Consider the following 16,197-nt stretch of genomic DNA (forward strand, 5'->3'; position numbering starts at 1 on the left):
TGTTGGACTCTTTTAATTCCTCGTGAATCTGCATGAGCTGAGAGTTACATTTTTTTCACTGTGAGAATTTTTCCATGTCTGACTTCATCTCAAAATGAAAATTGTGTTCAAAATTGTTGTTCTAAACCTGTTTTTTATTTGTTCTGTTGAAGTTTAGCAGAATATCCTAGCTTGGAACAACATGAGGTTGAGCTATTTCTTTAACCAGAAATTATATACTAGTTACCGGTACTAGATATGTTGATAGAGTCGGTTTAAAATGGATCCCACAATGCTTTAGACTAGAGCATTGTGGGATCCATTTTAAACCGACTCTATCAACATATCTTTAGACATGTGACCTCACAAACTCTCATTGAAAACAATCATAACATCCTTCTCAAAGATTCCCAAAACAATTGCTCATCAGGGTTTGTGAATATAGCAGCATGTATGCCGTCAGTGTTCTAGTTTACATTTCCTGTGACAGAAAAGAGAATATTTTATGTAAACACCATCCAATGACCTGTGATTCCTCTGAAGGTTCATCTGGCTGTCATTGAAGATTGAGGTTACAACTCCAATTGTTTAGTTGTAATACCGGTATGTAATTACAAACACATACTGTGTATATATATATATATATGCGTGTGTGTTGCATATTTATAATGGTATCTAATTTATTCATGTTTAAAAAACATATAATGAAAACATTTAATGGCTGTCAATAGAGAAAGATTATTTTGGGACCAGATGGTGTATTTGTGATTTTAGTTGCACTTCCTGTTGGGCAGACTTATACGTGTGGAACCTGTGCATGAAATGCACATACATTTACCCACGTACACATCTTTGCAGTGATGCATAGACCTTTCACCACCACTAGCCTTGAGAGGCATTCTGGCAAAGAGCCTAGAAGCAGAACAGCTCTCAAAGCGGGTTTTAACATATACAGCACTTTCAGAAGCAGCAACATGAGGTGCTTATTCAACTCCCCGTGTTTCCTTTAAAAGCAGGACTAATTCAGGAATAGGTTTGATCCTACATTATCCTTCCTTTTTAAGTCATCTTTCATTTCCTCAAGAACTCAACCCTGCTTCTTTTGTTTCCTTTGCAGAAAACAGGCACATGCTTGTGCAAAAGATGGGCTTTATTAAGCCGATATACTGTCCGCGTACACATTTACCGCGTGCACAGACCCCAAATTAAACACATACGCAACCTCAGATAAGTCTTGCCCGCAACGTCACCCGTGACATATTCCTTCTTTTCTCCCGCTGCTTAACTGTGCATTTCACCAAGGCATTTTCTGTCATAACACAACCAAGTGAATTGCATCATGCTAGCTGCAATTCTTTGACATTCTCTAGATGTCAACTTCAAATAAATACCACCAACTCAGCCGCCCACCTCAGCTTGCAAGATGGATGGTCCACAGCCTGATAGCCCAAACAGACCGTCCATCAGAACAGCAACAAACGTATAAAACAACAGGCCTGATTAGAAAAAAAGCTGAAATGTGGCGGATAACGCAGGAACTAGATGGAACATATTCTAGCGGGTTGAGCGAGGCTTAAGAGAAGAACTAAATATAGAAACGTTGTCCTGCTGCAGGGGGTTTCATGGAATGTAAGATGGATGAGGCTTTACTCGCGGGACCACATCTGGCCCGCCCGAGCCCTCTGGGGTCACTTTGAAGTGGATGCCGTCAGGGCTTTTTTTGTACTTTACAGCGCATACTTTTTGTCGTATCCTTCTATTTTTTATCTTTCTCTTTGTCTTATATTCTCTGTCATTTTAAACCCCTAAATTGTTCTTAGCCTATTTGTTTTCCACTTGCCACTTGGTTTATGACTTATAAATAAGGATATTGTGTGCACATTGCAAAGCATTTTAGAATGGTAAAATTGATCCCATTTACTTTCTTAATAAAGTAGGAACTGGAAGATGCTGGCTGATCTTGATCAACGGCTTATTTTTCCACCTGAGATTGCCACCACTAACCTACGACCAGATATTGTTTTGTGGTCTGGATCAGCACGCATTGTTCAACTGATAGAGTTAACAGTGCCATGGGAGGATGCGGTAGATGAGGCATATGAGAGGAAGAAACTGCGGTATGCTCATCTGGCCACTGAAGCAGAACAGCGAGGATGGAGAGTCCAGGTTTATCCAGTGGAAGTGGGTTGTCGAGGTTTTGTGGCACACTCTACAACCCGGTTCCTCAGAGACGTCGGATTCAGTGGCAAAGAGTTGCGTCGCACAGTAAAGAACTTATCTGAAGCAGCAGAAAGGAGCAGCAACTGGCTGTGGTTGAGACGGAAAGATTCTAGCTGGCTGTGTACAGGCCGCCACGCTACGGTTTCGTAGAATTCTTGAAAACTTGAAGAGTCTGTTGGTTTATTTGTATAGGTTGTATAGTATTTACAGTCATTACGTTCCTGTGTATATTGCGTGAATGACGGGTGGTTGGGTAGATATGGTGTTTTGCAATAGGTAGTATGCCATACGGAACCGTTGTCCACTGAAACTGCATATTAACACACCAGTGAGGCTCGACAGCCTTAGTCAAACGGGTTGGCGCGTATGGTTGGGTTGCGTAGAGATTGTGAGATTGTGGTTAGGTCTCAGCAGCAGGAGGGATGTAGAGGTCAGTAAACTGGGCTGAGTTGAGGGGGGTGACTCTGGGACGCCACAGTCACTGTCGAGCCCTCTTGAGGTGTCGTGGGCTAGTCGACGAAACACTGAGGACGGAAGGTGCCCACTTGAAGACCCTAGAGATGTCCCCTACTCAGCTCAATCCAGACGGTTGTCGTGCTGGTCCACTAGGGAGACCACACTGTAGTTGCAGCCGTCGCGTGTGCTGACGCGCCAAGTACACTGCAGTCGTTAACATGGGACAGAAGGGGAGTCACACCATCATATGGAAAGAAGCGTAAATGGGTGAAGCATAGTTTACTGTAAAGCTACGTCTTAGTGTTGCTTATCTTGGCGAAAGCCGAGTACAAATCAGCAAGAAGTTTTAACATCTACTCTCGTGTAATGGAAATCATACAGATTCTTGGTCTTGTTGTAAATGATTCATCTGTGCAGGTTTTGTATCTTCTCCAAAACGCCTTTTCATGGTTTCATCTTTTGGTTGACGTCACTAATCTTATTAACTATCATATACTGAACGCTTTTCCTGAATTAGTCAATTTTAGATGGAGACAATCTCTCAGACAAAGTCTCACCTCTATTTTCTTGTTTAATATGCAGTTTCTCTCCGAAATACTTACGGAATAAACACGTTCGGTAGTGAAAGGGGTTGCGGCATTGCATGTTGACTTTAAATGAGTCGGGTTTGGCCGGTCAGCATCAGCTCCAAATGGAACATGTGTGTAATATCAAACATGTATTTTTGAATCTCCAGTGCGATGAATATTATGATAGACGTTAGTCATGCATGCCAAATAAAACCAATAAAAATGAACTGTAGGGGAATCCCAGACATACAAAAATACGAATTGAACTTCAGGGGTTGTTATTCAGTGTGATCCAGAACCTCCCAACAGCTCATAATTCAGATTCAACCCAAATGATGTTTGTGCAAACTTTATGTATCGGTACCCTTGCCTCTGGAAATTATGGTGTCTATTTTCTTTTTGCTGCGTTTCGGAACTTGTGTCGCATTCCGAGCCAATGCAGTGTAACTTGCACAGTTACTTTTCCTGAGTTTCCCCTCAGGCATTATTATTTTACATCTGTCTATCTATCCATTATTTCTGACTGAGAAATGATTATACTTCTAATCCTGACAGCCTTCATCATTCACACTCAGGAGTCCTACAGTTCCAAGAAAATGACATAGTATATCCCAGGAAGGCGATCATTAATATATAGACCACGTGTCAAAACAACTTCCTTCTTCCTCCGTCGTTCTTTTCATTCGTGTTGTGATCCGTTTTCTTGTATTTGATTGTGTTAACATTGTTTGTTTTCTTGTTATGTGAAGGTCTTGGCCTTGAATTTCTGGTTCATTTTGCTGTCAGGTTGATTGATGGATGTGTGGATATTTCAGCGTTGTACTTTTTACATCGAGATCTTTTTTTGTAAGGCAGGCTCTTCCTAAAGCTAGTCATCATTCATTTGACGCTTAATTACATGTCATGTAACCATCATTTGTGTCAGTGACAATTACTACTTTGAAACACAGCAAGATTTTACTCCAGTGCACACTCTTTCTTCCAAGAATTCATAGTAATCCTCAGCAAACTTGTTATGAAAGGCGACATTCCAGTAAGAAGCCCAGTAGTCTTGTCAGAAATAACATGTAATATACATACCTTGAAATGGTCTCGCTTTACAGTTTTTCACGCACTGTTTAAGCTGTTTTATGAGGGTAACACCCTCGGTTGTGCTTGCGTTTGAATGCCATAACTCTTTGAGATGTGTGGTGAAAATTCAACCCCTCATTGCAAAATCTCACAGCCTATAAGCAACCATGACATCATCCATCATTTCCCCTCTTTCCGCTGTGTTTTTCAGACCCAGATCTCATTAAACCGAGGCAGAGGGCCCCAGTGTACATTTACAGCTGAGGGAATACTTGAGCAATGATCAACAGACACTTCAAACAGCTTCTTAATGTGTTGAATTACATAAAAATTACTGGTGTTTTGTTGGTTGCTGTGATTCCAGACAACACATCTGCTTTCTTTCAATGTAAAACATCCCTAACCTTTGGAGACCCTGCAAAACATTATTTTTTTTTTTACATCATTGTTGTGTTTAGTAGAAATCTACTGCCTCTGCTACTGAAATGATCTATTCATCTGAGATTTTTTTAACTTTGAGATTTAAATTTGACAGTACCTATCGAGTCACAGGGTTTTCATTTTGTGGACACCTCTAGATATATAGATATATACATTTAAATACAACTATATGCAATATAGTGACTTCAGCTGAACAACAGCCGCAATGCAATTTTCCTGCTATCACAGAGCTGCTTTGTTACAATATGTGTTGTATAAAGTGCTATGGGTGACATGAAGTATAATTGAAAATGTAAATTATAATGAACTTATATATATTAACAAAATTTGATGTTGTGCGATTAATCGATTTGACAGCACTAAAATAAATATTAATAATACATTTTATAATTAAGTGTCATGCTGAATGTTTTTGTTAATATCTCTCAATATAAATAAAATATTCATTATTATTATACATAAATAATATAACAACTAACGTTCAGTGTGATATTGTTATTGTAATGCTAAATTGCTTTTGTTAATGTCTTTAATATCGGCGCAATGTAAGTTAAATGTTAGTTATTATATTATTTATGTATAATAATAATGAATATTTTATTTATATTGAGAGATATTAACAAAAACAATCAGCCTGACACTTAATTATAAAATATATTATTAATATTTATTTTAGTGCTGTCAAATCGATTAATCGCACAACATCAAATTTTGTTAATATATATGTATATATATATATATATACACAGTATATAATCAAATTGAAAAAATGCGAATAATTGATTTCACAGCACTTATATATAATCTACACACATTTTATATATATACACTCACCGGCCACTTTATTAGGTACCCCATGCTAGTAACGGGTTGGACCCCCTTTTGCCTTCAGAACTGCCTCAATTCTTCGTGGCATAGATTCAACAAGGTGCTGGAAGCATTCCTCAGGGAGTTTGGTCCATATTGACATGATGGCATCACACAGTTGCCGCAGATTTGTCGGCTGCACATCCATGATGCGAATCTCCCGTTCCACCACATCCCAAAGATACTCTATTGGGTTGAGATCTGGTGACTGTGGAGGCCATTTTAGTACAGTGAACTCATTGTCATGTTCAAGAAACCAATTTGAAATGATTAGAGCTTTGTGACATGGTGGAAGTAGCCATCAGAGGATGGGTACATGGTGGCCATAAAGGGATGGACATGGTCAGAAACAATGCTCAGGTAGGCCGTGGCATTTAAACGATGCCCAATTGGCACTAAGGGGCCTAAAGTGTGCCAGGAAAACATCCCCCACACCATTACACCACCACCACCAGCCTGCACAGTGGTAACAAGGCATGATGGTTCCATGTTCTCATTCTGTTTACGCCAAATTCTGACTCTAACATCTGAAATGTCTCAACAGAAATCGAGACTCATCAGACCAGGCAACATTTTTCCAGTCTTCAACTGTTCAATTTTGGTGAGCTCTTGCAAATTGTAGCCTCTTTTTCCTATTTGTAGTGGAGATGAGTGGTACCCGGTGGAGTCTTCTGCTGTTGTAGCCCATCCGCCTCAAGGTTGTGCGTGTTGTGGCTTCACAAATGCTTTGCTGCATACCTCGGTTGTAACGAGTGGTTATTTCAGTCACTGTTGCCCTTCTATCAGCTAGAACCAGTCTGGCCATTCTCCTCTGACCTCTGGCATCAACAAGGCATTTCCGCCCACAGAACTGCCGCTCACTGGATGTTTTTTCTTTTTCGGACCATTCTCTGTAAACCCTAGAGATGGTTGTGCGTGAAAATCCCAGTAGATTAGCAGTTTCTGAAATACTCAGACCAGCCCTTCTGGCACCAACAATCATGCCACGTTCAAAGTCACCCAAATCACCTTTCTTCCCCATACTGATGCTCGGTTTGAACTGCAGGAGATTGTCTTGACCATGTCTACATGCCTAAATGCACTGAGTTGCCGCCATGTGATTGGCTGCTTAGAAATTAAGTGTTAACGAGCAGTTGGACAGGTGTACCTAATAAAGTGGCCGGTGTATATATATATACAGACTTTTATGTTAGGTGCGATTAATCAATTTGACAGCACTAATTTATATTTAATTAATATTAATTGTAATTTTATTATCATATCATGTATTTCGATTAATTTATCGGCCACAGCCCCAAACATTTAATTTGCATGTATTGTCTTATAATAAACTTGCTAAATGAAATAGTGAGTTGCTGGGTCTCAGGCGGAAAAGTTGTATTTTGAAAGTACCGTGATAAGTCCCTTTCACATGGTAATCTGAGTGCAGTAGCAGAAAGGTGAAACTAAAAAACAGGTTTCTCGTGGATTACAGCTGGAATGTTGGACACGACATCTTTCTAAACAGGTAGAACTTTCTCTCTTGGCTGGACAAGAGCACTGTAAATCATGGTGACCCAGGTCATCCGTGGGAGGAAATTCAATGGTCAGGTGTTGATTTTATCCACAGTGGGAGAGGAGCAATACTTCAGGGCCTTTGTTTTGATATTCCATGAGACAGTTTTATGTGATATGGTTACTGTTAAACTGTTATGAAAATATTAACTCAACCTTGATTCTTGTTTTAACAGATTTCATATTTTGTTTTCAGATGTCCATCAAGAAGAGGCATGGAGGTGCGGGTGAGTACACATTTTACTTTATTTATCAAACTGCGCTGGCAATAAGAAGTGTTTGGATGAAATGGCCAGAGTAATGAATTTATCAGACTGGGCTAAATGCATTTGATATTGTTTGCTCCTTGGCGATGTGAAAGGGTCTCTATGAATATAATTTCTGAAAGTTATAACTTGTTTCCTATGTTCTTAGATTAAGATATTGTCAGTTTTTGGGATTGACATTTACTTACAGATGTGAGTCTCAAAATGTCCCGTTCACACCTTAACTTAAAGCAACTCGATTACTGTCTGTATGAATGTGCAACAGGAGTGAAGCCTGTATTCTCTTACCAGTAACCACAGTGACAGTGACCAAAATAATATAAAAAATGGTGATGTTCATAAAACTGAGACGTCTTATCACTTTTGACATGCCAAGAGTCCAATCGAGCTGCAAGTTCATCCGTCAAATCTTCATTAACCGGCAACTATTATATATGGTGCAGAGCATTTGAGTCGTGCCGCTCGTGTGTAGAACACAAAACTCACATGAGTAGCTCCAGTGGAAAACAGTGCCTGGATCTAAAACCTTCAGATGACACACAGCTCATATCTTCGTCGCTGTAAGTTACTGAAACCACACATGAAAACCCGCACCACACGGTAGACACAGGTTGGAGCAGCGCAGAGTGGCTCTCTCGCACTGTATGACGTGACAGAAAGCTATTTGTCCAGTCCGGTTCCGTTTACACAATGTGGGTTTTCCGAGAATGCTGTTGTGAGTCCTGAAAATGTACAGGTGTTAGTTTGGTTATAGAATGAGGTTGTCACTCCCGTAAATAACTGAACTGTGTGTGAATGTAACAGTATTAAGGACTCATATACAGGACGGGCAACAGTATTTGCAGCTGTGTAAACATGGCCTGTGTCCTACATCTTTGCTCTAATCAGTAAAGAGACGTTCACTAATTAGATCGGCTCATTGTTAGGCTTTGTAATACTTTAATATGGTGTATCTGGTTTTTAGTGAGAGGTTGTCTGAATTGCTCCTTAATGTAATTAAATGACTAAAGCATGCAATTGTGAGACAGCTCAATCATTCTAGTCCACTGTTCTCGAATTGCGCCCTGAGCTTGTCCCAAGATTTGCCCAGAGTGTGACTAATTCAAGGATGAAACAAGATTCTTGTTGTGTTATCCTGGGCTGGAATGGGCTTCACTTTAATCTTGACTGATGTCACAGTTTTAAATCTCTGAAATTGAATCTCACATTTCTAATATATTCTCAGGATGTGTTTTGCTGTGTAAACTTGTGAACTGTATTTACAAGTTAATTAAGCTATATTATATAGTATATTAAAGTTGTTATGGACTTTGAAATTACAGGATAGGAAGAAGAGCTTGGAATGTTGAGGAGAAATATGGAAAATTTGATCAAGGACATGACGCAAGCCAGACTTGAACTTGTATTGCCGTGAGCATGTGGCCTACTGTGCTACGGCTCTGATAAAACAGAAGGAAGGAAAGAAAGAAATACGTAAATAAAGATGGAAGGAAGGAAGGGAGAAAAGAAAGATGAAAGGAAGGGAGGAAGAGGAAGGAAGGAAAACAGAAGGAAGGAAAGAAGAAAGGGAGAAAAGAAGGAAGGAAGGAATACAGAAGTAATGAATGAATACAGAAGGATGGAAAGGAATACAGAAGGAAGGAAGGAATACAGATGGAAAGGAATACAGAAGGAAGTAAGGAATACAGATGGAAAGGAATACAGAAGGAAGTAAGGAATACAGAAGGATATAAGGAAGGAAAGGAATACAGAAGGATGTAAGGAAGGAAGGAATACAGAAGGATATAAGGAAGGAAAGGAATACAGAAGGAAGGAATACAGAAGGAAGGAAGGAATACAGAAGGATGTAAGGAAGGAAAGGAATACAGAAGGAAGGAATACAGAAGGAAGGAATACAGAAGGATGTAAGGAAGGAAAGGAATACAGAAGGAAGGAAAGAAAGAAAGAGAAAGAAAGAAAGAAAGAAAGAAAGAAAGAAAGAAAGAAAGAAAGAAAGAAAGAAAGAAAGAAAGAAAGAAAGAAAGAAAAAGAATGACAAGGAAACAAAAATGGAAAGAAAGAAAACAAGTGACAGGAAATAGATACTGAATATATTTCATACTTAATACTGAATAATGGAAAGAAATGCGTAAAGAAGGAATGAAAGAAAAAGAAAGATAAAATGACAGAAATACAGAAGGAAAAATGAAAAACCGAAGGAAGGAAGAAAAGAAAGAAGGGGAAATAAGGAAAGAAATACAGAAGGAAGGAACGAGCATAAAAACAAGAAGAGCTCTTTCTCTTCTCTTGTGGCGCAGCTGTAGTGTGACAGACTCAGACAGGTGCTCTTCTGTTACTGTGTGGAGAATGTGGGAGACGGAGACCCTCATTTATAGCCCTATTTCTGTGAGACCCAGTTAAAGTTAGGAGGGCGTAGCAGAGCATTGTCACTGTTACGCTCAGAAGAACTGCCTGACTTGGCTTAATGTGGCATTTTAATTCATTACTTTTCCAAATCAGTTTTAGCTTTAGTTTAAATGGTCTGTCCACTCTGGATTCCACCGTCACTTTTATTTAGTCTAACAACTAGCCATGTGTCCTCGATTTGATAGCCATGCTAACAGTAATAACAATGATGATGCTATAAAAGAGAAGCGTAGAGTTAAGGCCACATGTGGTGTAGTATTTCCCCTCTGGTATTTTACTGCAGGGTGATGATGTCACCGTGCTGCAGAGCCAGATAATGGACTGCACACTTCGCTACAGTGACAGTCTCCAGAAAGCACTGGAGCGTTTTATGATGACTTCTAAAATCAAAACATGTTATTTCATTTAGATCACTGTAAGGGCTGTTATTTAAAGGGGTAGTTCACTTTGAAATAAATTTTTGATATGTTTTAGCTTACCTCAAGGGCATCCAAGATGTAGGTGTCTTTGTTTCCGCAGTAGTTTCAATTTTGATATTTTTAGGTCAAACCGTTCTTGTCTGTCAGTCATAATGCAGGTCTTGGGTCACTTCCTCAAAGAGCATACACAGAGAAGTCTAAATTAAACATGATTTAATGACTCGTAAATGTAAGTACACATTGATGGCCTAAGACACGAAACGAGTGGTTTGTGTGAGAAAACGAACAGTATTTATATAGTTTTTACCTCTTGTAACCACAGCCACGTCCAAGTGATCTGAGGGCGCGGGCGCTTCGGCCTTTTCCGGCAAGCGTGTACGTCACTCATACAATTCTTTTAGTGACGTACACGCGCGAGAGATCACTTCCGGCGCTTTCCGGAAAAGACCGAAGCGCCGGCGCCCTCAGATCACTTGGACGTGGCTGTGGTTACAAGAGGTAAAAACGATATAAATACTGTTCGTTTTCTCACACAAACCGCTCGTTTCGTGTCTTAGGCCATCAATGTGTACTTACATTTATGAGTCATTAAATCATGTTTAATTTGGACTTCTCTCTGCATGCTCTTTGAGGTGGTGACCATAGACCTGCATTATATGACTGACAGACAAGAACGGTTTGACCTAAAAATATCAAAATTGAAAATACTGCGGAAACAAAGACACCTACATCTTGGATGCCCTTGAGGTAAGCTAAAACATACCAAAAATTAATTTCAAAGTGAACTATCCCTTCAAAGCTCTGTGTTGTGTAATTGATTAGGGTTAAAGATTATGCTGTGGAGCAATAAGGAAAAAATAGGTTTTAGTGGCTATAAAATTCTGTTCAGTAAATGTCTGCGACCTTTAAGAGGAAACCTAACCTGTCTTTTTTTACCATTTGATTCAGTTGATACCACACAAACCAAAATCGCACATTATACAATATATCCTGACATAGTTTTTGTTAATCTTTTGAATTTTATTATGGCCTGGTTTCACTTTATTTTGGTTGAAACTGTTTTTAAAAATGTTTTAACAAGCCAACATTTGTTTTATTTTGACAAAAACATTTTTTTACACACTACTTTTTCACTGACATCTGAAGGTGCAGTGCAACAGTTTAAACAAAAACAATTTCCGAATGAGTTTGGATCCAAGAATTTTAACTTTGAGGCCACATAACCAAGTTCCTGTCTATAATGATCACTTTGACACACCCACCACCGGGTCCTATAAACAGAAGTAGCCCTGCGCCTCATAAAAGGCCATTAGCTCTGATGCAGACCAGCGCCAGACCCCTGTGAAGAACTCAAGAACCCTGTTCACTATTCGGATTCCTTAACGATACATAAAATGCACATCCTCTCGTGGACCAGCCCATCCCCCTCTGAAGGGTTCGATAGCTGTACTCAAAGAAACTGTTTTTATCTATGTCTAGACATGTCAGTTATTGATTGAGAGGCCTGTCTTATGACCAGATGTGAATTTATAATACATATATTATGCTATAAGACTCCATGCAGGATCACCAGAGATGACATGACTTATACAGCAGATTCCTCAGTTCTCATGTTTAAGAAATGCAACAGCCAGACTTATGGAAAATTACTCAACCCCCCCCCCCCCCCCCCTGACCCGGTTCATTTTTTTCAGATGTTTGTCTTTCCTCAGATATAAACAGAAAGTTTGACCTCTTCTCCAAAATCACCACGTTGCTTGAAATTATGTTGCTGACGAAAGGATATACCAATCCTTCAACCGTTTACTATGTAGGGGTTAAATCCTGGAAAAATTCCCATATGCTCTTTTTTTTTGTTGCAAAAAAAAACAAAAAACAAAAAAAACAACAGCTCTGTTTTTTTTGTTTTTTTTGTAAGGAGACAGGATGGTGTTCATGTTTGTGTGTGTGATGAAACAGCTTTAACACTTTGGAATTAGACGTCCCTCGTTTTATTCCCTGTTCAGCGCTGTTTTAAGAGAATGCATGGTCTTTTTGTTATGGTAAACATCACCTTGTCAGACCTCCCGTCTCACAAAGAGAGACATGACTGAGAGGCAGAGTAAAAGGTGACCCAGAACTGTCAGCTAGAGGCCACTGGCGCTGAAGCCAGAACCTGGACAGACAGCTCTGAACACGGAGTTCCTTCTCTTAGCGAAAATCCAAAGCCATTCAGCCACTGAATGAAACCAAAGTGAGACTTAAGGATTTTGAAACATTCTTTTTCTACTTTGGACACTCTGTTCTCACATCAGCTTTAGGAGGAAGCTTCCTTCCTTCCATCTGTGGTGCTATTGTTCTATAATTCAGTTTGTATCTATTCTATTGTATCTGTCATTCTGTCCATCTGCCTGCCTGTCTGTCTGTTGTTCCATCCATCCATCCATCGTTCTATATGTCTTTCCATCATTCTGTCTGTCTATCTATCATTCTATTTATCACTCTGCCATTCAATCTACCTGCCCATCCACCATCCATCCTATCGTTCTAGATGTAGACTGAATTTGTCTTCAGTTGATTAGATAAAACTGTAAAGCAATCTGTAAAGCTCTTCAGACAAAACAAAAAGCACTGTAATTCTGTTATATTAAACTCAGTGCAAATCCGGGGCCATTGCAATAGAGTAAATAGAAAGACCCTGCACAAAAATGATCAATGCAACCATCACTGTAAGGAAATTATCAATCGGCCTCTTTGGATATGATGTATGCTATGGTTATATACCTTATTGATTTTGCACTTCTGTTTAAGTTTTATCCCACATCAGTCACATCGTAATGATCAAATTCATTTCCAACTTCATTGGTAATATCGACCCGGCAGAGTTAATGTAGCTAATGCAATTTGTATTGACCGGATATGCCCAGAAGACTACGTGCACATTAATCACCTGTAGCACTCCCTCTGTCCCAATGATCCCATAAAACTTTAATTTTTCTTATGTCCTTTCCCTTTCTGTCTTTTCCTTTCTATTCTGTTCATTTACATTTCTTTTTCCTTTTCTTAATTTGGTTTTATGTTCCTTTCCTTTAACCTTTTTTCCATTTTCCTCCTTTTCCTCACATTCTTTTTCCCTTTCTTCTCCTTTTCTGCTTCATTTTATTTTGTTTTATTTTCTTTCGTTTCCTTTTTTATTTTTCCCCTTACTTTTCTCTTTTCCCCTTTCTTTTTCCCTTTTTCCTCTTCCTTTTTTTCCCTTTCTGTTTTCCTCCCACCCCCCTGTTTCTGCTGTGTTCAAATGCCAGCAGTGGTTATGTAAACCTCCTAAACTGCATATATGTGTTCAGGGTGAATCTTATGAATCCTGGCTCTAGCCAGCTGCTCTCCCAGACTGGCTCTCTTTTTCTCATCCAGGGTGGCTTGACTCTTAGTAGCCAGTGAGGGTGGCCCCTAACAGCTGCGCTCACTCACTCACTCTGCAGTCGTGTCTGGCTGGCCTGTCTCAGTCTGTCTCTAAGGAGCCCTCTATACTTGAGGCCCTTTCAAGACAGAAACCAGGAGATCTGTGCTTGATTTACTGTGAGATGAAAGGGAGTGATGTCCTTGAAGGAGACTTGTTGGTCAATGCTTTTATATCTAGGCTATATATTTAAAATTTGCTAAGGGTGTATATTTTCGCACACAGCTTCCACTGTTGGAACCTATTGAGCTTCAAATTAGGGTGGAACTGTGAAAACAACCCAGTGATAGACATTATTATTTTGACCTTGGTTTCCACCACATCTTTCAAAATACTAATGTTAAAAGAAATGAGTAGCTGGCTTCAATTGCACATAGAAGCAAACCCAATAAATACTGTTAGATCATTATTTTCGCTGTATGATGGAAGAGATAATAGTTTTATAGATTGTTGTTTGAACTAGACTACTATTTTTGATGGTGACACAAAGCAAGGTAATGTGGTTGTTTGAGTGGCGGCCAGAAATTTTTAGATTTTGGACAGATTTAGATACTCAGGTGAACTATAAACTGTATACTGCCTGTTTTTAATGGAAACAATGAGGGTAGTAAAGAGATAGGAGGAAACATATAGGCTCAGCATCCTTCACAAACTTATTTCAGCAAACTTAAAGGTATTTGTCTATTATCATTTTAGCTGCTATAGATTGAAGTTCTGTAACCCAAAAATCTTAAGTGCCACCTCCATTTGGTCACTATGACTGAAGTGAGACAACCATACTACTACTTCTGCTGAAGCCGTCAGCCTGCATTATTAACAGCAGAATTCCTGGTGAAAAACTACATTACCCATAATGCTGTACAGAAACACCAATCAAAGATAAAAAAAAAAGCAACATGTGGAAAAATTGCTCTTTAGCTCAGCCCACTCCCATTAAGCACTGTGAATGACGTAATTGAGTCGATCTCCCTACGCTCTCAAAATGCTCAATTATTTGTATATATATATATATATTAAACAGTGCAGTGCTTCAGGGTTCTCCGTCAGAACGCTGGCTCAGTATTGGCCGGCTCCTGCGTCAGCACCACACGCATGTGTCGTGGTACTCATGTGAACAGCGTCAGAGACTGACATGCAAGAGAAGAAATTGTTAGTTTTGTTTTTCGCAAAAAAGTACTCTAATCGCTTCATAACATTAAGGTTGAACCACTGTAGTCACATGGACTATTTTAACGATGTCTTTACAACCTTTCTGGCCGTTGAAAGTTGTAATGACGTTGCAGTCTATGGGGGTCAGAAAGCTCTCGGATTCCATCAAAAATATCTTAATTTGTGTAAAGGTCCAAGATGAATAAAGGACTTAAGGATTTGGAACGACATGATGGTGAGTAGTTAATGACAGCATTTTAATTTTTGGGTGAACTATCCCTTTAAAAAAAATTGAAATAATGCAAATAGATGAATAACAAATGACTATCGATATTTGTTATATTAGCCTCAGGTAGTTACAGTAGGTCTGCTTACAGAAGGTCTGTCTTTAACAGTCTGTAAGTTTCTGTTAAAAATACATTTCCTTATGGAGAACTTGAAATACTATGAAAATAGTTTCAGTTGTGACCTTTTTTTCCCATTTGATTTAGTCTATTTAGTTATGTATCAAACACAATGTTGTAACACAAGAATTGTAGTTCTTTCCCTTACTAAAACCGTTCGGTACACAGCCTTGTAGCTTTTTTTGCTTCAAATCAAAGTTTGTAGTGTTGCAATTCACCTCGTAGCTGATTCTTTAACAAAGAATAATAATGAAAAAAACTTCCAGAACCAGCGCCGCTGAAAAAGGGGGTGGGCACTGTTGCACTCGATTGTGATAGAAGCACCAATCATTTTTACATTTAAAAGCCTTCATCTCTGTTGGAGCCAATAGCCTTGTGGGTAGAGCTCGAGTTCGAGTCCCGGCTCATGGACCTTTCCTGATCCTGTCCCCCTCTCTCTCTCTCCCACTTCCTGTCTTCTCTATACTTTCCTACTATATTAAAGGCAAAATCTGCAAAAAAAGCATAAGTTAGTTAGTATGGACTTTGTGTTCACATATGAGAGTATATGTGATCTTTTTAGCCTCCCTCTGCTCCTGCATGGCCCAAATCAATGACATCATGAGTTAAATTTACAGGCAGGTCGTCATGTGGCCTGGCAGGCTGTACTGTAAAGAGAGTCGCTGCCATAGGGAGAGCATGAAATATTCCACATGTGGAAAGAAAGAAAATGGCCTGTGGCTTCTTGTGGACTTCCATCGTTGGCACTGGTAGTTTGGAATTCTGTAATGCTGAATTGCTTTTTGGTCTCAATTAAGTTTTATAAGTCCTGCGATTGTTTTTGTGTAAGGATTGATGGATTATCTGGTTTGCCTTTGTGTTTAAAAAGCAATTTGCACAATGTAACATTTTAATTCCTTACTGCATCATCACAGGTTCTTGCGCTAAGGAATCTTTCTCAATAATTCCCCTATAATT

The 16,197-nt window shown here is 39.2% G+C and overlaps 1 protein-coding gene across 1 annotated transcript in view; it reads left to right on the forward strand.

The window, feature by feature from the left end:
• Positions 1–16,197, forward strand: part of stard13b (StAR-related lipid transfer (START) domain containing 13b) — a 95,778-nt gene that overhangs the window by 16,586 nt on the left and 62,995 nt on the right. The window contains exon 5 of the mRNA XM_056272025.1: positions 7,354–7,384. Coding sequence (XP_056128000.1) covers positions 7,354–7,384 — 31 coding nt within the window. The remainder of the gene's footprint in view (positions 1–7,353; positions 7,385–16,197) is intronic.

Source organism: Rhinichthys klamathensis, unplaced genomic scaffold (assembly GCF_029890125.1).
Source record: "Rhinichthys klamathensis goyatoka isolate OS25496 unplaced genomic scaffold, OSU_Roscu_1.1 h1tg000329l_1, whole genome shotgun sequence".
In the NCBI taxonomy this organism is placed as follows: domain Eukaryota; kingdom Metazoa; phylum Chordata; class Actinopteri; order Cypriniformes; family Leuciscidae; genus Rhinichthys; species Rhinichthys klamathensis.